The sequence below is a fragment of the Poromitra crassiceps genome (assembly GCF_964638095.1).
Source record: "Poromitra crassiceps genome assembly, chromosome: 3".
Classification (NCBI taxonomy): Eukaryota; Metazoa; Chordata; class Actinopteri; order Beryciformes; family Melamphaidae; genus Poromitra; species Poromitra crassiceps.
Window position 1 is genome coordinate 42,217,899 of NC_139625.1, and position 27,651 is coordinate 42,245,549.

General features: G+C 45.0%; 1 protein-coding gene across 1 annotated transcript in view; it reads left to right on the forward strand.

The window, feature by feature from the left end:
- The window catches only part of hhipl2 (HHIP-like 2), a gene marked incomplete at both ends in the record, with an annotated part of 47,866 nt that extends 25,444 nt beyond the window's left edge, over positions 1–22,422 (forward strand). The window contains 4 exons of the mRNA XM_083633030.1: positions 1,668–1,813; positions 2,321–2,402; positions 20,838–20,920; positions 21,758–22,422. Coding sequence (XP_083489156.1) covers positions 1,668–1,813; positions 2,321–2,402; positions 20,838–20,920; positions 21,758–22,422 — 976 coding nt within the window. The remainder of the gene's footprint in view (positions 1–1,667; positions 1,814–2,320; positions 2,403–20,837; positions 20,921–21,757) is intronic.
- Between the last annotated feature and the right edge of the window lie 5,229 nt (positions 22,423–27,651).

A 27,651-nucleotide genomic window follows, 5' to 3' on the forward strand; every position in this document is an offset into this window, starting at 1 on the left:
ACCAGCTATATGATACAAGTTTGTTAAAATGGTGGGGATGGGGTGATTTGTGCCAAAAGGCCTGGGTTAAGTTGTGCCAGTGCAGTTGCAGTTGATTTAGTGAAATTTTATTTCATTTTGTTCTTAAATGTTTAAATAGACCTTGTTGAAGAATATTGCAGTATTGGCAAGTGTAGCCTGGCTCTGTGATAGTTGATTTTGTTCATTTTGAACATAATTTTTATTTCTGAAAATGTTAAATATGTAGGTCAACTGCTGCTACCGTTTAGCCTTGTTTAACCCTGTTATAGTACACTGGACTTTAGTGTTATCTTTATTTTGTCTTGCTTTGATATAGCATTACAGTATATGAGATGAAAATGTTCTGGTTTACTTTAGTAATCAATGGCACAATTTACCCCAACGTATTCTCTCCAAAGGCACAACTTACCCCGCACCGGGGGCAAGTTGTGCCAAGAGACCACTTTTTTAAGAATAGCCATATTTTTTTAACAGTTTATTTAAGATCCAAAGGGAGTGTTCCCAGTGGTGCACAACATCCTGAAATATATTTACATATTGTAGTTGGAGGCATTACTGTCATGCCCTCACTTTAAAGACACCTCAAGTAAAAAGTGGCACAACTCACCCCACTCTCCCCTACTGGAACACCTAAATGGAATGGAACCATCATTAATTTTAAGTTTTACTGTAACTTTTGACTCTTTTAGCAAACCTTGTGTCTATTTTATAGTATTTGAGAATTAGAAACACATTGGGATACTCTGATTTTTGAATGAATCTATCTCTAGAGCACTATAATTTTCAGATTACCAATATGGCCGTTATCACTGAAAACTAAAGGGGATGTTTGCAATCAGGGTCCCAAGGCTCTGGAACAATCTGCCTGAGGAAATCAGGTCGGCTGAGTCGGTTATCTCCCTTCTTAGAAACATACTTTTATCTTACTTTTTAGAAACATAGAAAGAGGACGCTCGGTTAGCTGGCTCAGCCTGGCTGGGGGCGTGGTCAGGGTGAGGTAAATCCCCCGTTCTATGCATTCAGCAAAGTTAGAATTTAGCTGCTAGCCCAGCCCAGGCAGACACGATCGGGGATTTAACCACCGCAGTAAACGCACATCTGAGCAGACGTCTTGGGTTCTGCTCTAGAACCCCCAAACATGTAGTTTAGAGCCGCAGCACCGTCTTTTGGTGAGTCAGCCCATGAGATATATCAGCGGTTTTACCCCACTCGCGCGCTAGCTGTTTAACATTTTGTGGGCGTTCCCAGACATGCGGGCTGTCTCTATACTTTTATCTGACTTTTTTAGCCTTCCTGATTTTACTTGAGTTTTTGTCTTGCCTTTTATTCCATTTAAACATTTATTTTCCTATTCTTATCTTTTCCTACACTATGTTGGTTTTTGGTTTTATTTTAAAACCTGATGATTTTATGACTTTTATGTCTGTTTTATTTTTGCTGCCTTTGTGAAGTAGGCTACTTTGTAACGTGGATCTTAAAAAGTGCTGTATAGATAGATTACTATTATTATTATTATTATTAGGCGTAATTTTTTTTTTACGTGTTACATATCACAACTTCTATCCAAAAAATCCCCTTCTGAAGCCCATATTGGTCAAACATTGGTAGTCTATAGGCTAATTAAGTGTTTCCTATCGATCTTCCAGTCGAATCATGGCTTTGGAAGAGGATAAGATGACAGGAACCTGGAAAGAGAAGAGGGTGTGTATGGGAGACACGAAGACATGCTCCTTCCCTGGACTCATCAACCATCACCACAAGTTCATCATCTCCTTTGCTGAAGATGAAGCAGGTAACATCTGTTCAGTCTTTCAATATATCACCTATTCATCGTATTCCAATGATGTCATATGCATTTCCTACCAATATGGCGCTTTACAAGCGATTCAGCTATAGAATCTGGAGAGACCATTATAATATTTGATGGGGTGGGGGGGAGGGGGGGTTAGAGTCTAGTGTTCTATGGTGTTTGCCGATTATAATATAGCTGAATCTTTTGGTTTGACCAAGTAAAACTATTTTTATAAGCATTTTACAAAATTATTGAAAACTGAATGGCGGAAAGTCTCATGGTTCGTATGCCTAACCCAGAAGAGGGCGTGACTTTGGCACTCTATACACACAGCTCATTGGCTGTTTGTCATTTGATTGTAATCACCTGTTAATTTGCCATCATCTGTTATTTTCCTACCAAGATCTTTGTATGATGCTGTAAGAGAATACTATGAAAACTGTTATACTCCAATTGAATGAGCTGCATTGCTGCCTTGGTCTTTTTTTTCTTTTTTTCCTTTTTCAGGAGAATTGTATTTTCTGGCGACGTCGTACCCCAGTGCCCATTCTCCCTTTGGAACCATTTTCAAATTCATGGACCCTTCCAGGTAAAGTATACATCACAGTTGAATGTAATTGTCTGTATCTTTCCTACTGGGAAGTTACACACAGTCATGTTTGGGATCTGCCCAGGTGTGAATGTGTGTAAGATGAAGATAATTACATTATCATACTCTTCATTTAGGAGCTAACGTGCATTTAGACTTCAAAAGTGGTCCTCATTTGTGAAGATTATCTTGCTGTACACAAACTTCGCTATTTCATAAACTTTCTTGCATGGCACCGTAACCCCGGCGTTACGTTTCTGATTTTTTGCTGTTCATCTGTCATTTATGTGATTAATTAGGTAGTTAATTCTGAACAATACTGTTCATGCTACATACCAAATTAACCGGCTGAATCTTGCGCATCGAACCATGTCTTCCTTTTTCAGATCAGATCAACACAGCAGAAGTTATAGCTGTCTTTGTACAAAGACAAAGACAACATTTCAGATTATTTGCCTTTTGTCAAATGGCTTTTTATAATGGCTTTTTGGAAATCCGCCTAGGTATCTCCCTACAAAAACCACTGCCAAATACTCATGTTTTGGTATTTTTTCATCTTCTTTGAGTTGGGATGTGGTAAGGCCTGTGGCTATGTCTCCATTGGGTTTCTAGCCATAAATACAACAACCACAGGTAACTGTTTACACTCCAAAAGTGTTTTTTATTCTAGGCGAGAATCAACCACTGTGTTTGAGCTGGTGTTACTCAGGGTCAGTAACACATAGAGTCATTCTGACACTTGAAACAGAAACTTCAAAGTCTTACCTTTCAGAAAAGGTCAGGCAGTTGTCTGTAACCCTAGCGGTTCAACCACAGTAAGCATTTTAGTTTGGGTATGTCGTTTTCACCATTTTCTTCAGAAATAGGTGGCTTAAGAGGTTTTAACCACAGACCTTATTTCATGCATTTAATTCCCATACAAAAATCCCATTCCCTTTTCCTACTACGAACCCGCAGTGCAAGGACTTCTGGGTAAGCCTACAAAAATGTCATCCCTGCAGTACTCTATGATGATTGAAATTCCCTGCCAAGGGTATTGTATTATACAATTTACTCTAGACTCAGATGTTTTGGATCTGGTGTGGTTCAGACACTCTGTGATACTGACATGCACGCAGAGGCAGGGCCTAGCGGCACTGGAAGAGGGCACAGGAGCGGAGCAGGCCGTGGTGCTGAAATGGCCGGAGGACGGGTGACTCGGGCACGCGGAGTGTGTCCCGTCGCTGTCCGAGGTGCTGATCTACCTTCCCGCCTCAGGAACGATGGCGGGAGACGGGGCAGCGCCAGAGCCAATGGAAGGACAGAGACAATGATTCAATAACCCCACTGATTGTGTGATGGTCTGCACCTGGTCAGCTGTCTATTTAAACACGTGTCATTTCAGACTCAGTTGCTGATTATTGTCGTGTGCTGCTGTGGTCCTGGCCTGCTCTGAGTTCCTCCCGTGTCCGTTGGATATTCTACTCCTTGTGACTTCTCTTATCGACTCTACTGGAGCTGTGCTTTGGACATTGGCCTTCGAGTTGGTTAAGTTTAGTTGGCTCCACAGCCCTGTGTATGTCAGTCTATTCTGCAGCCGTTGTGGCAAACCTTTGTTTATTTATTTTTGATCAAGTCAAGTAAAAGACTTTAAACTGCTTTTTGACTCCGTGTCTCTACCTTTGGGTCCACACACACGCACAGCCTTACAGAATAATCAGCCTAAAAATGGACCCAGTAGAGGCACAGCAGTGGCGCACAACGCTCCAGATGCAGTCACAGACTTTGGGTGAGCAGCAAGCTCAGATGCTTTCATTGGAAACAAAGATCCAAACCCTCTCCCGGACGCTAGAGGGGAATATTCCAATGCTCCAGCAAGTACAACAGATCGGCGCTCAGCAGCAGATAATCAGTGCTGCTCTCAACGAAATCACCAGCGCTCTACCGAGTCTACAGACTACTCCGCCTGCCTCCCATCCGTCCTCCTCTGCAGCTCTCACTCCCAGTGGTCCGCCCGGCTCCGTCCACTTTCCCGAGCCCAACCTGCCTTCACCAGAAAGATATACAGGTAACCCAGAGACATGTAGACAATTTATAGTCCAGTGTGAATTGGGTATAAGTGCTCAACCAGTGAAATTCACTCATGAGTTAACCAAGATTGCGTTTGTTACGCAACTGCTCACTGGTCCTCCCCTGGCCTGGGCCACGGCTCTCTGGGAGCAACGAGCACCAGCATGCCGAGACTTTCAACTTTTTATGGTGGAATTACGTCGTGTATTTGATCACCCAGTGACTGGACAGGAGGCCGCCAAGAGACTTTATGCACTGTGGCAGGGAGAAGGGACGGTGGCGGAGTACACTGTAACATTCCGTATCCTTGCTGTTGAGAGTGGCTGGAACGTGGAGTCCCTCCTCACCGCGTTCCAGCAAGGACTTTCTGAGGAAATAAAAGACGAGCTGGCCGCTCGGGAGCAGCAAGATGATCTCGAAGAACTAATCAAAGTGGCGATTCGAGTGGATAACAGAATTCGAGAACGAAGATTGGAGAAGAGAAGCAGAGGAGGACACCGGAGCCTGGTCTACAGAGACAGTGCATCCCCATCCAATCTCGCTATAGAGGGAGCCATGCAAATCGGAGCAGCACGACTGGCCCAGGAGGAGCGCGCTCGGCGCATGAGGGATGGCTGCTGTTTGTACTGCGGGGAGATCGGGCACTTCATTGCCCACTGCCCAAAGCGAGGAGGAAAAGACGGGACCCGCCGGTAGAGGAGAGGTTACTGACGGGTCACGTGTCCACATCAACCTCTCCACCAGCACAAAATCGATTTCTGATTCCAGCCATGGTTTCCTGGGAGTCCCACACGAGACGGCTGGGGGCTTTTGTGGACTCCGGGGCAGCGGGGAATTTCATGGACAGAGCCTGGGCAAAGCAGTGGGCTGTTCCCACACACCAACTTAAAGAGGCCATGGACATCACGGCCTTAGATGGGCGCCCGTTAGGATCTGGTAAGATTCAGTACTGTACCGACCCAGTTACTTTAACATTAGAGGGGAGGCATCGGGAGGAAATCACGTTTCATTTAACCCTTGTACCCTCCTTATATTTTTTGCCTGTTGCACTCCCTCATCCAGCAGCTGGATATTGATATTAATAAGTTATTTTTTATATTGATAATAATAATAATTATGATTATCCATAATCACTTATCCATTGGTAACTTCATACCTCATACCTCATATCAACATTTCATGCTTACTCAGAATTTTAACCCCTCAAATGCCAGTTTACTGTACTTACACTTTACAGCAGAAAACACAAAATTATGTTTTTTGCCGAAAAAACATGAAAACTGCCAATTTTAGACTCCCAACTAATTTTCACAAAAAACACAAAATAGCTTTATTCATCCATCAATCTTGGTCTAAAGGCTTCAAATCAGTAGTTTGCACTGGAAAATCCGGGTTCTCAGGTCATGTGACATGTTGCTATGACGACCACTGTACTGTGTATTTAATGTTAAACTGCATGCAATTGGCTGCTATGCCAGCACTGATCAAATACAGGGGTGGGGCCAAACACAATATAAGCTACAACTTTGATGTATTGACTCTAGCTGAGAGGTGTAAGATCAGAAAAATAATTATTTTTGGGGAAAGTACGTGGGAGTCCAAAAAAAAATGTTGTTTTTTTGCTAAATTAACATTGAAATCAATGGGAAAAATATGCAATGGATTTTGAATGGTTGTAACTCCACCAAATGTTCAACAAACTCCAAGGTTAGATATTAAGGTCAAATTTAAAGGTGTTTGGTCCAGGATGCCCGCTGAAAAAAATAAAATAGATTAATTTTGTAAAAATTTCCTGGAGGTCTCAAAAAAGTGGTTTTAATGGTTTTAATAGGATCCAGCTGCTGGATGAGGGGGGTTAACGTGATTATAGCGCTTACTTTTTGCCAGGAACACTTTTTTAGCATGGCGGAAGGTTGAATTACCATGATAAATCAAAAAAACATGATTTGGAAAGTTTCAGCCCTGAACTCCCAAAACTTTTTTTTCCACAGAAAAAAAAAATCACAAAAACCACCTTACGATCCATCTGCTGGATGAGGGGGGTACAAGGGTCAGATTCACCTGCTTTTCCGCTGGTATTAGGCTATCCCTGGTTAAATAAACACAACCCTCAGTTAGACTGGGCGATAGGTAAGGTAGAGGAATGGGGCCCTCTATGTCAATTTTCATGCCTCAAATCCCCCGAAGAGGCCGCTCGGGGGGGAAAAATAAAAGAGAGTCCACCTGTATCACTCACTAACGTCCCTATGGAATATCTGGACCTCCAGGAGGTATTTAGTAAGGGGCGAGCTACTGTCCTTCCTCCACACAGACCCTATGACTGTGAAGTCAAGCTTGTAGACGGGGCTAGTCCTCCCAAGGGGCATCTGTATTCCCTCTCAGCTCCAGAGACCACAGCCATGGAAAGCTATATAAAAGAGGCACTTGAGTTGGGCTTTATCCGGCCATCCACTTCTCCGGCGTCGGCTGGGTTTTTTTTTGTGGGGAAAAAAGATGGCTCCCTCCGTCCGTGTATCGATTACAGACTATTAAATGATGTTACTGTGAAAAACCGCTATCCCCTGCCTTTACCAGCCACAGCCTTTGAACAACTACAAGGAGCCACCATCTTTTCTAAGATTGATCTGCGGAGTGCATATAATTTGATTCGGATCCGGGAAGGAGACGAATGGAAGACGGGCTTCATTACACCGACGGGACACTATGAGTATCTGGTGATGCCGTTTGGCCTGTCAAATGCCCCTGCAGTCTTCCAGGCGCTCATAAACGATGTGCTCCGGGACATGCTGAACAGGTTTGTGTTCGTATATCTGGATGACATTTTGATATTTTCCCATTCCCGTGAAGAACACATTCAGCATGTCCGTAGAGTGTTGAAAAGATTACTAAAGAATAATCTGTATGCAAAACCAGAGAAGTGTGATTTTCATGTCTCCACAGTGCCTTTTCTAGGCTACATCCTCTCTCCCTCCGGGACAGCTATGGACCCTGAAAAGGTGCGAGCGGTGGCGGACTGGCCTCAGCCTGTGTCGGTGAAGCAGATCCAGCGTTTCATGGGGTTTGCTAACTTTTACAGGAGGTTCATCAAGGGGTTCAGTTCCATTGCCGCACCTATCAATGCTCTCACCAGAAAGACACCGGTCCGGTTCAGCTGGAATCTCCAGGCGGCTGAGGCATTTGACCGACTCAAACAGTTGTTCACCACGGGGCCGGTGCTCATTCACCCAGACCGCGCTCGGGCCTTTGTGGTGGAGGTCGATGCATCAGAGGTGGGAGTAGGAGCCATACTCTCACAACGCTCTGCTGCAGATAATAAGCTCCATCCCTGTGCCTTTTATTCAAGACGGCTTGATGCAGCGGAGAGCAATTATGACGTAGGTAACAGAGAGTTACTGGCGGTGAAGGAGGCCCTGGAACAGTGGAGACAGTGGCTGGAGGGAGCGGAACATCAATTTGTGGTCTGGACAGACCACAAGAACCTGGCCTACATCCGCAGCACCAAACGGTTGAACTCTCGCCAGGCCAGGTGGGCTTTGTTTTTTAACCGTTTTGATTTTGTTCTGTCTTACAGGCCAGGCAGCAAAAACATAAAAGCAGATGCCTTGTCTAGACAGTTTGATTCTGCAGATCAGACGGCTGAGCCTGAGCCCATCCTGTCCCCGTCTCGGATCATCGCCCCGGTCCGGTGGGGAATCGAGACGGAGGTAAAGGCTGCACAGCGAGTGGATCCGGGACCGGAGGGCTGCCCAGCGGGATACGGTCCCGGGTATTGGAGTGGGGCCATGCTTCTCGCCTGGTGGGTCATCCGGGAGAGAGGCGGACGCTGGAGTTTGTGGCCAGGAGGTTCTGGTGGCCCAGCATGAGAGGAGAGGTGGTCAACTTTGTGGCAGCCTGTGAGGTATGTGCCCGACAGAAAACTTCACACCGCTCTCCGGCAGGGTTGTTATGCCCGCTATCTGTCCCGAGGCGGCCTTGGTCACACATCTCCTTGGATTTCATCACAGGTTTGCCTAAATCAGGAGGGAAAACGGCCATCTTAGTAGTAGTGGACAGATTTTCCAAGGCGGCACGCTTTATTGCGCTGACAAAGCTTCCCTCTGCACGGGAGACGGCTGTGTTAATCATGAACAATGTTTTCCGTTTCTATGGTCTTCCCCGTGATATAGTGTCGGATCGAGGTCCGCAGTTCACCGCCCGGTTCTGGAAGGCCTTTTGCTCGCTGCTGGGAGCCACCGCCAGCCTCTCCTCGGGGTTCCATCCTCAATCTAACGGACAGACGGAGCGAGTGAACCAGGAGCTGGAAGGCATGCTGCGCTGTCGGGCCGCCGAGGATCCCACATCATGGAGCTCTCATCTCATGTGGGCTGAGTATGCCCACAATTCTCTCCAATCCTCCTCCACAGGAATGTCACCGTTTCAGTGCCAACTGGGCTACCAGCCCCCACTGTTTCCGGATCAGGAACAGGACGTGGGGGTCCCGGCGGCTGCAGACTTGGTGCGACGGTGCGCAAACACATGGAGGACGGCTCGGGCAGCTCTATTACGGACCAGAACCAGGCATGTCGAACAGGCTAACCGACGGCGACGCCCGGCAGATCTTTTCCAACCTGGAGACAAGGTTTGGCTGTCCGCCAAGGACCTTCCTCTAAGAGTGGAGAGCCGTAAGTTGGCTCCACGCTTCGTGGGGCCTTTCGAGGTGGAGGCCCGGGTCGGAACAGTAGCCTACAGGTTAGTGCTGCCAGCGACAATGAAAATTGTGTTCCATGTGTCTCTGTTAAAGCCTGTTGTGTTCAGTCCCTTGTCTCCTCCGGTTCCACCTCCTCCTCCTCCGCGCTGGGTCGACGGAGGCCCAGTATACACGGTACGGCGGATTGTGGGGTCACGCCGTGTGCAACGTAGCATGCAATACCTCGTGGACTGGGAAGGCTATGGTCTGGAAGAGAGATGTTGGGTGCCGGCCCGGCATATCGTGGACAAAACATTGATCACAGACTTTAAACGCCAGGAACGAGTCGTGGGGTCGCCAGGTGGCGTCCCTAGAGAGGGGGGTAATGACATGCACGCAGAGGCAGGGCCTAGCGGCACTGGAAGAGGGCACAGGAGCGGAGCAGGCCGTGGTGCTGAAATGGCCGGAGGACGGGTGACTCGGGCACGCGGAGTGTGTCCCGTCGCTGTCCGAGGTGCTGATCTACCTTCCCGCCTCAGGAACGATGGCGGGAGACGGGGCAGCGCCAGAGCCAATGGAAGGACAGAGACAATGATTCAATAACCCCACTGATTGTGTGATGGTCTGCACCTGGTCAGCTGTCTATTTAAACACGTGTCATTTCAGACCCAGTTGCTGATTATTGTCGTGTGCTGCTGTGGTCCTGGCCTGCTCTGAGTTCCTCCCGTGTCCGTTGGATATTCTACTCCTTGTGACTTCTCTTATCGACTCTACTGGAGCTGTGCTTTGGACATTGGCCTTCGAGTTGGTTAAGTTTATGTTGGCTCCACAGCCCTGTGTATGTCAGTCTATTCTGCAGCCGTTGTGGCAAACCTTTGTTTATTTATTTTTGATCAAGTCAAGTAAAAGACTTTAAACTGCTTTTTGTCTCCGTGTCTCTACCTTTGGGTCCACACACACGCACAGCCTTACAGATACATTTTCAAAGCAGCTACGTGCATTCATGACCCATTCATGTTTCTGTCGTTTATACTTTATCTTTATTGTTTATTTGACAGGGACAATGCACAATAAATATATTATACCAGAAATATAGCTAAAGGCTATTTTGCATCTGTAGTCCCTGGGTGGGAGCAGATGGTGGCACACAATTCTGAGCATAAGATGGGAGACTGTAATGCATAATTAAAAACATCCACAACAATAGAATTACCGTACACACGTTTCCACTTTGTTGGAAACATGTAGCAGCCTGGGCTTGGAAGTCAACATTGGAACTACAGATGCAGCGAATGCTATTGAACTGAGAGATGGACACACTCTTCTTGAGTGGAATAGGATGGAAGGATTTGTCCATGAAAAATGAAGTTTCTGTCAGTGCTTTTACGGTATAGGTCTGTCTGAGTATCTGTAGACTAGAATATCTAGCAAGATCATCTTGTGTTTGTCATGTTCCATAGATGACAATTGTTCCATAGTGAATTTTAGATGGTGATTATTGCCATAGTGAATTTCAGATGGTGATTGTTCCATAGTGAATTTTAGATGGTGATTATTGCCATAGTGAATTTTAAATGGTGATTGTTGCCATAGTGAATTTCAGATGACGATTGTTCCATAGTGAATTTCAGATGGCGATGTTAGATATTCTTGTTTACATTGCAGAGGCTCGAACAGACTTGATTCTAACCTATACCGTAAAAGCATTGACAGAAACTAAATTGTTCATCAGATTCATCAGATTCATTTATTTAAAGAGTGGGACATTACACGTTAATGAACAGTACAGCCGTACAGTAAACATGTCAGGTTATAGCCCAAGGGCTAGTTTCCAATAGTAGTCCCATGGCAGGTTGATGTAATCATGAAGGAGAAAAAAGATTAATAGTACAAAAAAGATTAATAATACGGAAGATTATTAAAACCAAAAATGATTAAAACACACACAATTAATAGAACCAAAAAATTAATAGTACAAAAGGTTAGTAAAACCTAAAATGAATAAAACACACAGAGCATGCAGCGAAACATGACAGATGTTAAGTGTGGTCACATTGTTGTTTTGATCTGAGCCATAATTTCAACTGGCCTTTGAAAGTGGCGAGACTAGGGCATTCTCTAATAGAGGGAGGTAGATTATTCCAGAGGGTGCTTCCCGTAAAGGATAAGGTCTTCTGGCTAAAATAAGTTTTTCTAAAGGGGACCTCGCAGACCTTGTTCGTGATGGCCCGAGTGACACGGGTCGAGTTGGCGGTCGAACGATATTTGATGAAGTCAGCAAGAGGAGGCGGCGCCAGTCCATGTAGAACTTTGTATATTAGACAGGCAGAGGTGAAATTTCTAAAGTTCTCAAAACTTAGCATGTCATATTTACGTATGACATGACAGTGGTGATGAGAGAAGGGTTTTTTATCTAGTATTTTCAGGGCTTTTTTATAAAGTAATTCGGCTGGTTTGAGAGTAGTTACTCCTGTCAACGACCAGCTAGTTATACAATAATTCAGATGTGAAAGGATCATGGTTCTTCCATCGTATTCCACTCAAGAGGAGTCTGCCCATCTCTCAGTTCTCTCAGATTTGCTGCATCTGTAGTTCCAATGTTGACTTCCAAGCCCAGGCTGCTAACCTAGAAACACATTTCCAAAAAGAGACAGTCACAGTATAAACATGAATGGGTCGCACATGCAGGTAGCTGCTTTGAAAATGTATCACAAACAGTGTGCCTCTCAACCACACCAGATCCGAGTCAATTGTATAATCCAGTATTCACCCTTTGGCAGGGAATTACAGTTGTGATGTCATCAGTGATGTCACTCACGCAACTGTGATTGAAGGGCCGATGGCGCACAATTGCCAACTGTGATAACACTTGGGCAGTTGTGATGTCAGTCACTCGAGCAACTGTGATTGAAGGGCCGATGGGAGGGAAGAGGGACAGAATGTAGGGAAACAGTGGATGGATAAATTCAGAAGGAGGCGGTAATGCAACATGACTGCCATAAAACACCACAGAAGAAGAAGAAGGGCTGATGGCGCATAATTGCTCAACTGTGATGTTACTTGGGCGGATTGTGATATCATCAGTGATATCACTCAAGCAACTGTGATGTGCCACTCGAGCGGTTGTGATGTAATTAGTGATGTGATAAATGTTAGGATCTGCGTGATTCTGATAATCCAGACTGATGGCGCACAGTTGCACAGGTGCACAGTTGCACAGTTGCACAACTGTGAATTTGCTCAACTGTGATGTCACTCGGGCAGCTGTGATGTCATCAGTGATGTCACTCGAGCAACTGTGATTGAAGGGCAGATGTAATAATATTACTAATAGAATTGGGCAAAAGTTGGCATGGTGTGCAATTGCACAACTGTGATGTCACTCGGGCAGTTGTGATGTCATCAGTGATGTCACTTGAGGAACCCTCATTAGTGATGTCATATGTGATGTCACTCGAGCAGTTGTGATGTCATTAGTGATGTCATAAATCCTTCCAAGGTGTTGCCAGGCTGAGGTTATAAGGACAGGCATCGATTGGACTGTTAAGTACAAGATTGCTCAACTGCGCATGCTGACAACGGGAGAGGGGGGGAGAGAGGGAGAGAGTTGTGATGTCACTTGGGCAGTTGTGATGTCATCAGTGATCTCACTTGAGCAACTAAATGCACAGTTGAGCAAATGAGCAGGCGAGGCCGCGCAGCGTCCGAGCTGCGTATGCGAGACTACGAAGCGGGCGAGGCTGGGCGATTTCCATAACTGCACCCATGGCGCATGCATCATCTCCAGAGTCTGCATATAATAATAAATATAAATATAGCCGCAAGTGGCAATGGCAGGGGTTCAAGCCTTGCTCAAATTGAACAACTAATAGTCCTTGAGGCAAATTTGTAGATCACATTCAGGTGAACATGTGGAAAAAAGTTGCTTGAAAATTGGAGAAACAGTCTGGGAGTTACAAAGGGGTGTGAAGTTACGGCATATTTTGTGTTAGGCCACGCCCACTTTTAGCATCTGCGGCCCCCCCTTTTCCTCAAATCGTAAAATAGCATGTTAGAAATGCCATTCCAGATGAGGCTGAGAAGTTTGCAACCGATTATGTGAATGGATTACATGCTTACACCATAGACCCCGCACACTTTCACAAATTATGACAAAACTCCTGATTATGTCTAGAACATCCTCCTTGATATATCTACCAAGTTTCGTGATCATTGGACAAACAGGTGCAGAGTTACGGCCTTTTCTGTTAGGCCACGCCCATTCCTGGCGTTTATGGCGCCCCCTTTTGGTCAAATTGCACAGAATTTGAAGTTATGACAATTTAGCTGAGAGGCCACGCCCTCTCACAACTTTAACGATTAATATCTCCGGAACGAAAGTATATTTAAAAAAAAAAAAAATCACGATTGTAGAGCTTGCTCAATAGATGCTTCCTGGCGATTTTGGTGGAAATCGGTCAAACGGTCTAGGAGGAGATGTCGAAAATGTGTTTTCCAAACTTTTCAAAATATCTCAAAAATTTTCCAGATGGACCTTAAGGGTCCTTGAGGCAAATTTGTAGAGCAGGTTCACCTGAACATGTCCAAGAAAAAGTTTGAAAATCGGACAAACGGCGTGGAAGTTATGGCCTTTAACGTAAAACCTTCAATTATAGACATATGTCTTCATTGTAGACAGTTTATCGCTGAATGTGTCATTACATTATAAATATCTTACCTGGATAAGCTCTAATTATGTTGTTTATATTATCAGTCCGACTTGGAAGCACTTTCTCTCGGCCAGTCAAACGGGAGAGTCTGCACTCTCATGCACCCGCGGGGGCGCGCACAGCAGACAGACTGTGAATGGGCGGAGGAGGAGGAGGAGAGATCCGACTATAGCAGGCTACTCAGCTACTGTGCCCGTCTGTGAAAAGCGTCCTGTCCAGTCGCACCTTCGCAAAAAGATGCGGGATTCCCTCAATCGCACAAAGAAAAATCGCACACCAGCTATTTCTGTCTGTGTTTGTTTGTTGCTCCGTGAGGTTACAGAGCGCGCGCCCCATGCATGCAGAGCCAGGCTGTTTCGCCAGCCAGGGTCTGGGAGGAGGGAGGAGGCGCAGCCTGCAACTGCGCTGAGAGGAAAACTTTTGCACAACTTTTAACAAGAATCACGAAAAGCCCCAAAACGCAAATTAAAAACAGATTTCATTGCGCGGTTTATCGCTAGTTGTACGAGGGAATGACGTGGAGAAATCTCGCATTGTGTTACCCCAGAGCGGGGGGTTTCTCCTATTGTGCGGTGTGCTGCTGTAACGAGCCCATGTCACTTTGCTCTCGTAATGTAGTTTGACACCTGCCATAGAGATACATGCAGAAAAATAATTAAATTTCTAGTTCGCCACTGAATTACCAAATTGATATAACTATCAACAATTTTGAGCAACACTCTTTCCATACATGCCACCAGCGTTGGCTAGTTGTTGATATTTATAAAGATATTGCCCCTCTCAAATAAATTATTTTTGAGGCGGTAGGCAAACTGTAATGGCGTCGATTTCCGAAAAAAAATCTTGACTTGAACACAGCAAAAGAGTTTAGTATAGACAAGAGCATATGTCATTTCTTGGTTTTTTCCATAGGTATTTTCAAATCACTGTTCTGATACATATCTGGGGGGTTAGTCCCCCTTTAAGGGTCCTTGAGGCAAATTTGTAGAGCAGGTTCACCTGAACATGTCCAAGAAAAAGTTTGAAAATCGGACAAACGGCGTGGAAGTTATGGCCTTTAACGTAAAACCTTCAATTATAGCGCCACCTTCAGGCCGATTCGAAAAATCTTTCTTGAGCAGCAACCAGCCAACAATATCTGTCATTGTGCCAAATTTCAGGTCTCTGCCATTTACCAACTCACGGGAATTTGCGTTGTAGTGCAGCAGATAAGTGGAAGAATCGTTCACTTTGTGATACAAGCATGAAATTTGGCAGATATACTCTTCAAGGTCCACTCTTTTGAAAAAGGCTGCTGGCCACTCAAAAATCCAAGATGGCCACCCTTTTTCAAGATGGCTTCCACGTGTTGTACTAAATGAGCATATATTTGGTAACATAAAATGGTTATGGGTCTCACATTTATTTATTATAAGTGTTATTTTTGTCATAACTGCTATGTGAAATGCTGCAGCAAAGATGGCGTGCAAGATGGCCGCCACAAAACGAGCTGTGATGATATCTCATGATCTAAAATGCATAAAACCCCCGTTTTTGGATCTATACATAGGTTTTGGTGGTTGTCGATGAAAGGGGCTGGCCATTCAAAAATTCAAGATGGCGACCTTTTCAAGATGGCCGCTATTTCTATCGCCACAAAACAAATGTTTTTAATGTCTCAGTAACTAATAAAGATAGAGACACACTTCTTTGGTCTAACCCAAGGTTGTTGGGGGCAAGGAATTAGATAGACATGTTGTTTTGGCCGTAAGTACCACAAATTAAAATATATATAGATATATAGATATATATCCATGTCTGGCCCCATGGGTAGCGGCAGATATGCCTGCATCACCATTTGTCTGATTTGCTTCGGGCACGCTCAACGATAGTTCTACTCACTGACACTGTTCTATTCACATTTGCAACTGCACAGTGCTGTGCAGGTGAGACCAACTTTAAAGCATTTGCACCTTCCACAGCACCCTGATTTGCAGCCACACTTGGTAGGTTGTTGGCAACTTTCTGCAATTGGTGAATTGGCTGTCCAGAATACCCGCCATTCTTCACCAACCTTCTCCCATCCCCATCCGCACAAACAATAGAGGACGCCAACAACTTAAATAGCTTATTTGCACGTTATGAGACTGACAGACCATGTGAGCCCAAGGGGGACTGGACAGAGGGTGGCACACCAATACGTGTAACATGGGAGGAAGTGCGATGCACTCTACCAGATAAACACTAGGAAATCCATCGGGCCTGATGGAATGGATGGAAACGTGCTGCAGAAGTGCTGCGAACAGTTAACCCCTGTATTTACCAGACTCTTTCAGGCCTCACTGGACTATCAAGTCATTCCAAGGTCATGGAAAATGTCTAAAATTATCCCACTGCCTAAAAAGTCAAAGCCCAGTGAACTAAATGATTTTAGACCGATAGCTCTGACTCCAATTGTAATGAAATGCTTTGAGCGAATCGTTTTATCTCACTTAAAATCCGAAACTAGTGGTCACATGTACGCTCTACAATTTGCATACAGAGCAAAGAGGGGCGTGGAGGATGCAACACTAACACTTATGAACCAAGTTTACAAACATCTGGAAACCCCGTCATCTTATGTGCGTATACTGTTTGCTGACTTCTCATCTGCCTTCAACACTGTCCAGGTAGACAGACTGGCAGAGAAGCTGGGCAGTAGTATGGGTGTAAATCACATCCTCATAATGTGGATACACAACTTCCTTAGTGAGAGGCAACAGTATGTCCATGTCCATGGAGGACAATCATCTTTCATCAGCACTCAGACCGGGGTGCCACAAGGTTCCCGTGTGATCTGTACACCTTCCAGGTAAGTATATATTAACGAGTCATGTATAGCCCCGCTCAGGCCCGTATCTAGCCTGCCACACTAGGGTGGGCTGGTAGGGGGCAACTTTGGCGGTAGGTTGCCAGAGGTTGTGGGTTCGGGGATGGGGATTAAATTGCATTATATTCAGTGGCGCTGGAAGTACTTTTAGGTAGGAATGGACTCTCGGTGCTGCCTGCAAGGGCAGCGGCGAAGAAGATTTGACGTTTTTTGGACTTTCATCCAAGAATATTTAATTTTAAATTAATATTAGGATTATACTGTTGTGATGTCATTATTCAGTATCTTCTCCTTTTCTCACTCACTTTCATGTAACCACCTGAGCCCTGTACTACGAAGCTAGTTTAATGCCTTATCCGAGTAAGTTTGAGTTTAAACCTGGTTTAGCCGTACTACAAAGCAAGTTAACTTTCAATCACCATGGCAACTGACGCTGCAAAGCTAACCTGGTCGCGACCAGGTTAGCTTCAGAGGATAAGATCAAAATCCATGACAGACCCATATAATCGGCTCTCTGGAGTCACTCACCGTTCATATAAGATCGCCATATGAAAAATAGATTGCAGTCAACTGAGAATATAACAAGAAAAACATTTGTGGCTCTGTAGGCTACATAATTAAATTAAGCCTACTTACCACTTTATGTCTTAACAGCTCAACGATGCGTGGAGAAATATGATCACTATTAATCACCGCGGCGCATATCATGAATGGACCCTCAAATGGAGTGAGGGTGATATTCTCCTACATGCCAGAAAAGCCTATACGTCTCAATTCAGTTCAGCAGTTTTCTCTTTTATAGTAGGCTATTAGGCTTTATACTAGGCTATTTTATATATGAATTATTCGATCAGTGCAACCACACACATGAGTGATAGAGATCATTATTCATTGAGCATGCGTTTCTAAATCTATGGTCTAAATAGGCTTACAGATTGTGGAAATGTATAGACTGAGATTACACATTTAGATTTGTTGCTGCTGCCTGTATCAATGCAGCTGTATCAATCGCTGATCAAAGTAAATCAAATGACTGATGTGAGTACAAGCTGCTGCTTTAGACAGCCCTTCAGCAGACTATCCAACGCGGATTTTCATTCTGACATTAAATCGCGGATACATTAAATATCCGCTAAAACTCTGATCATGCACTGCGCTTCATTGAACGAGGAAATGGGTGTGGAAATGGGTGTGGGCGTGGATAAACTCAGCTGTTCATAATGTGATTGGCTGGCGCACCTCTTTCGCGTGGACGCGCGCCTGTGCACGAGCGAAAAACGTGCGCGTGCACAGGCAGATCCCAGGTCCACTTACCTAGTAAAAAACCAGCGTCGTAGTATCAGTTAACTAGATAGCTTTGATCCTGTTCAGTCAAACCAGATCAAAGGGACTTATCGCGGATCTGTTAAACTAGTTTCGTAGTACAGGGCTCAGCTCTCCCCTTAGTCGTTTTACACTACAACAGACAGCAACACAGGCATAAACACTGAACCAAATTGTTCCAGTAGGAGTCACCATTCTGTTTTGGGTCACCAAACTGTAAGTAGGAACTTTCACTCAGGTGACAGGCCAGTGTTTACATTATTATTGTCAAAACTATTAGCAAACTATGTACAAACTAACTATTTACAAAACTATTGCTATATTTCCAAGACGTTTAGTCTTATTCAAATTCAAACTGAAAAGTGACAAAGAAAACTACTTTGAAAGCAGATTGACTTACCCTAAAAATAAATAAAAATACTTCATCCAGTTTAAAATAATCAACTCCATAACATTTCTTTTCATTGGATGATCTTATTTCTCAAATCAAATTAAAGACTAGTGCAGTGAGACTTAACCATAGCTAAAAACTATTTGCCATTTAGCCTTCAAACCTATATTTACAAGACTTTTAGTCTTATTCAAACTCAAACTGAAATTAAAACTTTGAAAGCAGATTGACTTTGTTACCCTAACAAATAAATAACAATCCTTCATCCATAGTTTAAAATAATCAACTCCATAATATTCTTTGCATTGGATGAGCTTATTTCTCAAATCAAATTAAAGCTATAACTACTGTTAGGTGCCCTAAACTAACTAACCCAGTGGTCTCCAACCTTCGGGTCACGGCCCTAAGTGCGGTCGCCTGGAATTCAAAAAGGGAGATACAAAAAAAAAAAAAATTTTTTTTTTTGGGTGGGCAAGATTAATTTTTGGGGGGGCATAGCCCACCCCTGCCCCCCCCTAGAATCGGCCCTGGGCCCGCTTACCCTTGGCTCGGCTCACCCGCGCTGGCACACCCTGTCAATTCAGGCGCGGCTATCTAACTACATCAACTTACTATTATTACTAGCTAATTGATTGGGGGCTGTTAGACAGCATTTGGGACACTAACCTAAGCTATACTATCAGTATTAGTAAAATACATCAGCTCACACTGAACCCCATGCTGAGTTCCACAGCAGTGATGTCACCAGTGTGCCCTGGTTGTGCGCTGACATTCATTCTATTATTATATTAAGCTAAATTGAGCTCTGATAAGAAAACAAATAGCTCTATTTAAATCCACAAGCCCAAAAACCTACGTATAGACCCAAAAACTGTGTTTCTAGTTCCAGGCGTGTCTGCCGCTACCCATGGGCGCAGACATGGATATATATATTTTTTAATTTGTGGTACATATGGCCAAAACAACATGTCTATCTAATTCCTTGGCGCCAACAACCTTGGGTTAGACCAAAGAAGTGTGTCCCTATCTTTATTAGTTACTGAGATATTAAAAACATTTGTTTTGTGGCGATAGAAATAGCGGCCATCTTGAAAATGGTCACCATCTTGAATTTTTGTGTGGCCAGCCCCTTTCATCGACAACCACCAAAACCTATGTATAGATTCAAAAACAAGGGTTTTATGCATTTTAGTTCATGAGATATCATCACAGCTCGTTTTATGGCGGCCATATTGCACGCCATCTTTGCTGCAGCATTTCACATAGCAGTTATGACAATAATAACACTTATAATAAATAAATGTGAGACCCATAACCATTTTATGTTACCAAACATAGGTTATATGCTCATTTAGTACAACACGTGGAAGCCATCTTGAAAAAGGGTGGCCATCTTGGAGTTTTGAGTGGCCAGCGGCCCTTTTCATGCTTGTATCACAAAGTGAACGATCCTTTTGAAATATGTAATTATCTGCTGCACTATCGGGGCAGATGAACAAGAAGAAGAAGAATAAACCGGCACAAAAACAATAGGGTTTCAGCCCCTTCAGGGCTTGAACCCCTAATAATAAATATAATAATAATAATGGCTAATAAATATAGCACTTTGTTGGAAACATGTAGTAAGTAGCCTGGGCTTGGAAGTCAACATTGGAACTATGCAGATGCAGTGAATGCTGTTGAACTGAGAGATGGGCACTCTTCTTGAGTGGAATAGGATGGAAGGATTTGTCCTATATAGATAATAAATATAGCCACAAGTGGCAATACCAGCCTATTGCCCACGAAGGCGCTTGAATATCTCTCATATCTGTCATTGGGCCAAATTTCAGGGATTGGCCTAGTGGTATGATGATGTCAAGCCTATTGCCCCAGAAGGGGGTTAAATATCTATCACATCTGTCATTGGGCCAAATTTCAGCGATTGGCCCAGTGATATGGATGGTTAAGAAACAGGAAATTAGGTGTTCGTAATATCGCCAAAGTTTGGTATAATTTTTTGTTTCCGAGTAGTGGGGGAGTTTTCTAGCCTAGTGGGGGAGTTTTCTAGCTTAGGTGCAAAATTTGGTTACTGTGGGCCTTAGGATTTCTGAGATCTACACAGTTTTATGGAAGGAAAAGAATAATAATAATAAGAAAGAAACAGCAATTACAATAGGGGTTCCTGGAACCCCTAATAATAATACAGTGGAGTTTTAACAGCAGTTAAGGCCCAACGGTCATGAGAGCAGAGGAAGCTGATCTTTCTCTGATGTTTGTGAACCTTGTTCTTCAAAAGTACGTAGGTTGTTTGGTCTTGAGTACAGTGGCCATATAACTCTGTGGCCTATATACACACCCATCTGGATACCAAATGCAAAGACTTTTGGATTGCATTGCTTAGCTTTCTAACAACTTGAACTGTTAACAAATGATTTTCGCTTTCCTGTTTTATTGTCAATTCCTGCAGGAGAGCACCTCCAGGGAAATGTAAGCAGAAGCCTCTGCCTGTCAAAGTGCGGGGGAAGAAGGTGCCTTTTGCTCCCAGGGAACGTGAGTCACCTCAGTTACCTCTGCCTTTTTATCGCTTCCTTATACTTATATCTTTATGTCAGCACATACCAGACAAAAGAGCTACTTAGTTCCACTGAACTGAGCTTGCCTGACAAAGTGGAGTCTCTGAAATGATACCTAAAATGTATATGATTTGAACTAGGTCAGGGGTGTCAAACTCATTTTAGTTCCCATCCACATGCAACCCAATTTGGTCTCAAGTGGGCCAGACAGAGAAAATCAATGTATAATAACCTTTAAATAACAACTGTTTTAGTGTAAAAGAAGTATAGATACATTTTAAGAACACATTTTCACACAGGGTTATCTCTGATGAATATTGCAACTTTCTCCTGCTGGGACCTCTTAGCCTTCACAAGTGCATCAACATTAGGTGTCAAATCCCAGGCTTGACAAATTGGAATAATGGACTTCTCAGAGCAATTTAGCAAGTTTATGATGTGTAATGAAGTCACTTACATTTATGTTAGATTAGATTAGAAATTAGATTAGATCTAATGCAGAAAACATCTGTTGACTCTTTAGTAGACTTGACCTCAATAGAACCAGTTTTTTCCTCTTCTACTTAAATGGTATACCATAATAGGACTTATACAACTTACAAAACTATAAAACTTACAAAACTATAAAAGGCTAAGTATCCTGTTTTACATCAAACATGATTAAAATAGAGAGACAAAAGAGGAAACCATTTGAAACATTCAGGCCCATTTTCAGAGCCAAATTTTTTAATCCAGTCTCATAAAATGCAACATATTATGTGGCTTTAGGGTTGAACAAGGCAATGCTTACTTACTGACATGTGTGCCGTTTCAGTGACTGTGCTGGACACCAACGACAAACCTACAAGACCTCCGCCGAGAACATTCAAATTCACCACCAAACTGCCGGTGACGAGCCAGACCACACCTACCTCCACCACAGCCACCGTGAGCAGAGGCACGGTGACGGGCCAGACCACACCTACCTCCACCACAGCCACCGTGAGCACGGGCACAAGCGCTACTATGATGCCTAAATGGAAATCAAGTGATAGGCGAGTATTCAAGAAACACAAGTTGAAGAAAACATTGAAGAAAAATAAAAAAGTGCTGAGCAAACAGGCGACGAAGAAGGAGGCCACTTTGGAACAGAAATCCAGTGTACAGTCCAATAAGAAAAAACCAAAACCCGACAAAGCCAAAGCAGCACAGGAGAAGAACATTCTAGAAAATGGCAACAATCGAACAGCCATAGCAAAGTTAAGGAAGACTCTGAAAACCCCTAACACCCTTAAAGAAGTCCACAGAAAGAAGAAGCTTCCTCTAAAGAAACAAGGAAAGGGACATAAGAAGAACAGTATAAAGACTAAAGAGTATGTGACAGAAAGCAATGCTTTTGCTAACGGAACCAACACAAACTTGAATGTCAAAGGCAAGAAAATAATGCAAAATAAAGCAGAGGTCAAAAGCAAAAAGTCAAGAGATGCAGAAGTACTTTGAAGCATAACGCCTTTGTTTGAATGAGTCATGAGGTTTGTATAGTGGGGACCTCCGGCTTGGTCAGACGTTCCTACAGGCACAATTGGCCGTGTCTGCGGGTTGGAAGCTGGTGGGGTATGAGTCCTGGTCGCTGCACTAGCGCCTCCTCTGGTCAGTCGGGGCACCTGTTCGGGGGGAAAGGGGAACTGGGGGAACAGCCTGATCCTGCCACGCGCTACGTCCTGCCGGTGAAACTCCTCGCTGTCAGGTGAAAAGAAGCAGCTTGCGACTGCACATGTATCAGAGGAAGCATGTGCTAGTCTACAACTCTCCCCAGATCGGCAGAGGGGGTGGAGCAACAACCAGGACAGCAGGGGGAATTGGCCAAGTACAATTGAGGAGAAAATTTGAGAAAAATCTGAAAAAACATTGTAAAAAAAGATGTTTGTACAGTAGCTATATTATGTTCATGATGCAATCAGTGTTTGTTGCCTGTCATATTTAAAGGTATAACACACAGATGATGCGTGCAATTGTGCATGTAAGGAGGAACGTTTTCCCATTTATTTTAGACTGTTGTTAAGTTAATCACCGCTCTGTCTGTTTATAACATATCAAACATGTTTGAAGTGGAAATAACCAGCCAACAGAAATAAAAATGTTTTAAACACTTTTTAAACTTCTAAGTTCTAACTATACCAGACCCAGCTGTTGTTAGATTGCTCTAATTATAAAAAGTGTGTGTGTGTGTGTGTGTGTGTGTGTGTGTGTGTGTGTGTGTGTGTGTGTGTGTGTGTGTGTGTGTGTGTGTGTGTGTGTGTGTGTGAGTGAGAGTGTGTGTGTGTGTGTGTGTGTGTGTGTGTGTGTGTGTGTGTTTGTGTGTATGTGTGTGTGTGTGTGTGTCCCAGACGCCCTCTGTAATTTCACACACCACTGATCATGACTGGATCCACTATAACCACATTTGCATAATGACTGTCGTAATTGGAAAGCGATTCTGACTTCAAGTGTGTAACAGTAGGCACATTGACGGACACATGACAACAATCTTACAATTGTACATTATATTCGGCCACAAGACTTGCCGTATATATTTTATCATTCCTAGAAAGCACAGCATGAAATGTCTTTATACCATCTGACTTTGCTATTTTGATTCTAGTGAAAGACAGATCAATTGTTTTTCTTCTTTTCCTCAGCTGATCTCGTCAGTTTAACCCTAATCTGCCCAAAGTACTGTAAGATATTGTATTGATAAGGCATTATATTGAAGATAACATAATGATGGAAAATGTATCTTGGCAAAGGGGGAAAAAACATTGCTCCTCACAACCAGTCTGAGTCGAGTCTCGAGTCCCCACTGTTCGAGTCCAAGTCCGAGTCACCAAAGAATAATCTGAATCCCCATTACCTGAGGCCCGAGGCCAGAGTCTGGAATTACTGAACAGGAGCGTGAATCAGAATCAGCTTTATTGGCCATGTATGTACACATAAAAGGAATTTGACTCAGGTTTGCGTTGCTCTCAAAATACTTACAGAAAAACGTATGCACATTTAAAAAATGCAAGTTAAAAACAAAAAAAGGCAGCGGTACATTTAAACATTTACAACATTTTGCATTAACTACTATATACAATAAGTGTGGTCTAAAGTGTCTGTTTTAGAAATGTATATATTGTAGCATGTCAGGAACGAGGCGAGAGTCAGGATCTAGTCACCGCACTTTATTCTTTATCACACACGGGTCCGGGGCTACTGTCAGCCGTAGCCCACGCCAAAACAACCCCACAACACACACCAAAACCCCCGCTAGCTTCCTCCTAGCTTCTCCGCTCTTCGCACACACAACCTTCCCTCTCAGGTTCCACACACCAACTCTCCGAGCTGTCCCCCGCTCTCACAGCTCCCCTCCCCCCAGCCAATCACAGGTGAATCCCTCTCTCACCCCCCCCCCCCACTGGCTAAATGTCGCCTTCACAGACCCCCCGTAACTCCACATGCACAGAACAGTACAACACACAACAGCAGCACACAAACCCAACCCGTTACACTTCCCCCGCACATCAAAGCTTCTGGCCCACCAGAAGCACACAAGTCCCTCTCCCCCCCCCCCAGTGGGGTCACTCCTCCGCCAGGTGACTCTCCTCAGCCCCCCCCCCCCCCCTGTGTCCCACAGTCATCACACGCACTGCAGTAGTTCCGCACATCCTCCTTGTGTTTGCCCCAGTAGTGTCCCCCACGAACACGGCGGAGCGTCTCCTCATGCCCGCGATGCCCGAGACAGCCGAGGCCCTTGTGCGCCCACCGCAGTACCAGCCCTCGGAGGGAGCTGGGTACAACTGTCTGGAACCCTCTTTTCTCCCCCCTCCCCAAAACTCCATCTTCACTCAGACGCAGCTTCGCAAACATATCCCACAGTCCTTTCGTGGCACCGGAAAACGTGTGAATCTGCTCCACAGGGGGCCGGCGTCCGGCCACCACCCACGTGTACACCGGACCGATATCCGCGTCCTCCGCCTGCCTGCGTTTCCACTCCTCCGCTTCGACCGACCAAATGGCCATGTCGTCCTCGCCTGCCAGGTCCACATCTGAACACTCCCCCTCTTTCTCCGCCTCTCGCCCACGCTCGTCCTCCTGTCCCCCTCCCCCAGGGGGCGGCGTGTTCAGGACAGCAGGGAGAACACAAACGGCCGCGACCACCACCTCGGCTTCCCGTACAGCAACCGTGGGGGGCGTAGCGCAGCTCGGCTGTGCCGGTCCCTCCGGCGTTAGTAGCGACACCTGCTCACCTGGAAATATGAGCGTCGCTCTCCCGATCCTAACAAAGTTCTCTTCCCCCCGGCTCTCCACACTCTCCCCAACCCGTGTCTCTTCCCTGACTTCCACTGTCCCAGTGCAGTCTCTGGCCAAATGTCCAGGCCTCTTACACGACCAGCAGAGTCTCACCTGCCAGCCGCCTGCACGTCTCTCCTCTCCCGCCGTCCTCTGCTCCCCGACAGCCTCCGGACACCCCCTGGCGAGATGCCCGAAGGCTCCGCACGACCAGCAGACACCTGGCCGTCCCCAGTATCGTTGCTCCGCGTACCCCGTCTGTCCCCCGGGACCGCTGCGGCACCACCTCGCCACGTGGCCCGGTTCTCCACAGGTCCAACACACTCTTTGCGGCTCCTCCGTCCGCTTCTCTCCGCGCTGCGCGACTTCCCATAGTAGCTCCATAAGCCCCTCTGCCCAGGCAGGCTTCGCTTCCACCAGCCGTCTGACCTCCTGCATCAAGCGGGCCTCCACGCCGGCAAGTACCGCGCTGAGCTCCTGCTTCAGGCGGCCCTCCATGCTAGCAAGTACCGAGCTAAACTCCGGGGTCGGTAGTTCCTTTTCCCCCCCGTCCACCGACAGGCATTCTTCTCTGCGCACCATTCCACGTGGTCCTTGTAGCAGCTAGCACACAAACAGCTAACCGCTAACGCCAGGTCGCGCTCGAGCCTTCCAGTCGTTAGTTTTTCTTCTGACGCCAGTGTAGCATTGTCAGGAACGAGGCGAGAGTCAGGATCTAGTCACCGCACTTTATTCTTTATCACACACGGGTCCGGGGCTACTGTCAGCCGTAGCCCACGCCAAAACAACCCCACAACACACACCAAAACCCCCGCTAGCTTCCTCCTAGCTTCTCCGCTCTTCGCACACACAACCTTCCCTCTCAGGTTCCACACACCAACTCTCCGAGCTGTCCCCCGCTCTCACAGCTCCCCTCCCCCCAGCCAATCACAGGTGAATCCCTCTCTCACCCCCCCCCCACTGGCTAAATGTCGCCTTCACAGACCCCCGTAACTCCACATGCACAGAACAGTACAACACACAACAGCAGCACACAAACCCAACCCGTTACAATATGAAAGAATGTATACACGGTTTTCACGGAAATTGCTAGGGAACAGTTTGAAACCTAGCCTATTTCTTGTTAATTACATTGCGCACCGCTTGGACGGTAAATTCCTATTTAATTTAATGCATATTTAACTCGGACTCTAAATTCAAACTTAATGCCTACTTAACACTCCTCCTATTTGTCCGTTGTATATTGAACTGCAATTGCAATGTTGTGATTTTGTCTTTAGATGTTTTTCCTATTTCCTTTTATCTCCTTTATAGGCTGCATACTACTACACTGAGACAAATTACTCATGTAATCTTGCATATTGTGGCAATACAAGTCATTCTGATCCTGTCAGCTATTGTATTAGCAAACACTGCAACAGGAAGTAAGCTGGGGACAATTTAGAATGTTTGTAAAGTTTAGAATGTTTGTCAACATTGTCAATTTAAAACCGTCTATATGTACAGTTAGTGTATGTATAAATAAGCCACACAGGATCATAAACAAAGGCTTATACAGATATTTCCAGATATTGCAGTTATTTACTGTTCAATGTGAATGTTTTTTCTGCATACAGAATCCACATAGGTGGCACACGTGTCTGCCCTTGCCCAAAATTGAATAATGTCATGGTTTTGATATAGCTACCAATAGTTTATGCAAAATTGTTACATGTAGGGCCTATTACAAAAAAGAAACGAAAAACTGTCTTTATCTATTAAAAAGTCAGTCCTCGGGCCCTATTCTCCCACAGGCCTTCGGCGCAAAAACTGGCCTTATACGCAAAAAAACGTGCCTTGCGCCTGCCTCGGGAAGATAGCAACATGGCTTTAGGCCCCGAAATGCGCTTTACGCGAAATAGGCGTGGCGCAGACGCGCAGTCCCAGAATGGGCGAGAATGGGCGTTTCGGCCTTAAATACCAGCCTAATGATATCTTCCCTCCTGGCGTTAATTTAGCGCTTTGCGCTTTTGAAAACCAGGCCTATTCAGTGCGCCGGCTGTGCGGAGCGCACCTCTGCCTCTCCTCTGTCACCCTTCTCTGTGTCACTCCCTCTCTCTTACTCATCAGTCTGACAGGCACAATACGACTGCTTGAAAAAAAGTTGGCCGGTTCTCTCTCTCTCTCAGAAAAAATAAGTTGTTATACCGTACATAGTATAACAACATGACAGTTTTTTCTAACATGACAGTTTTGAGCCAGTGACATTCAGAGGCTGTTGCATCATGTGCAGGGAAGGCGAGAGAAAACGAGATCATTCTGGCCAAACATTCACTGCCTGGCTTCCAACAGCCACACATGTGAAATCTCCCAGCATGCATTGGGCTAATACATTTCGATAATAAATCGCATCCAAATTAGCCTAAATAGATAGAAAGG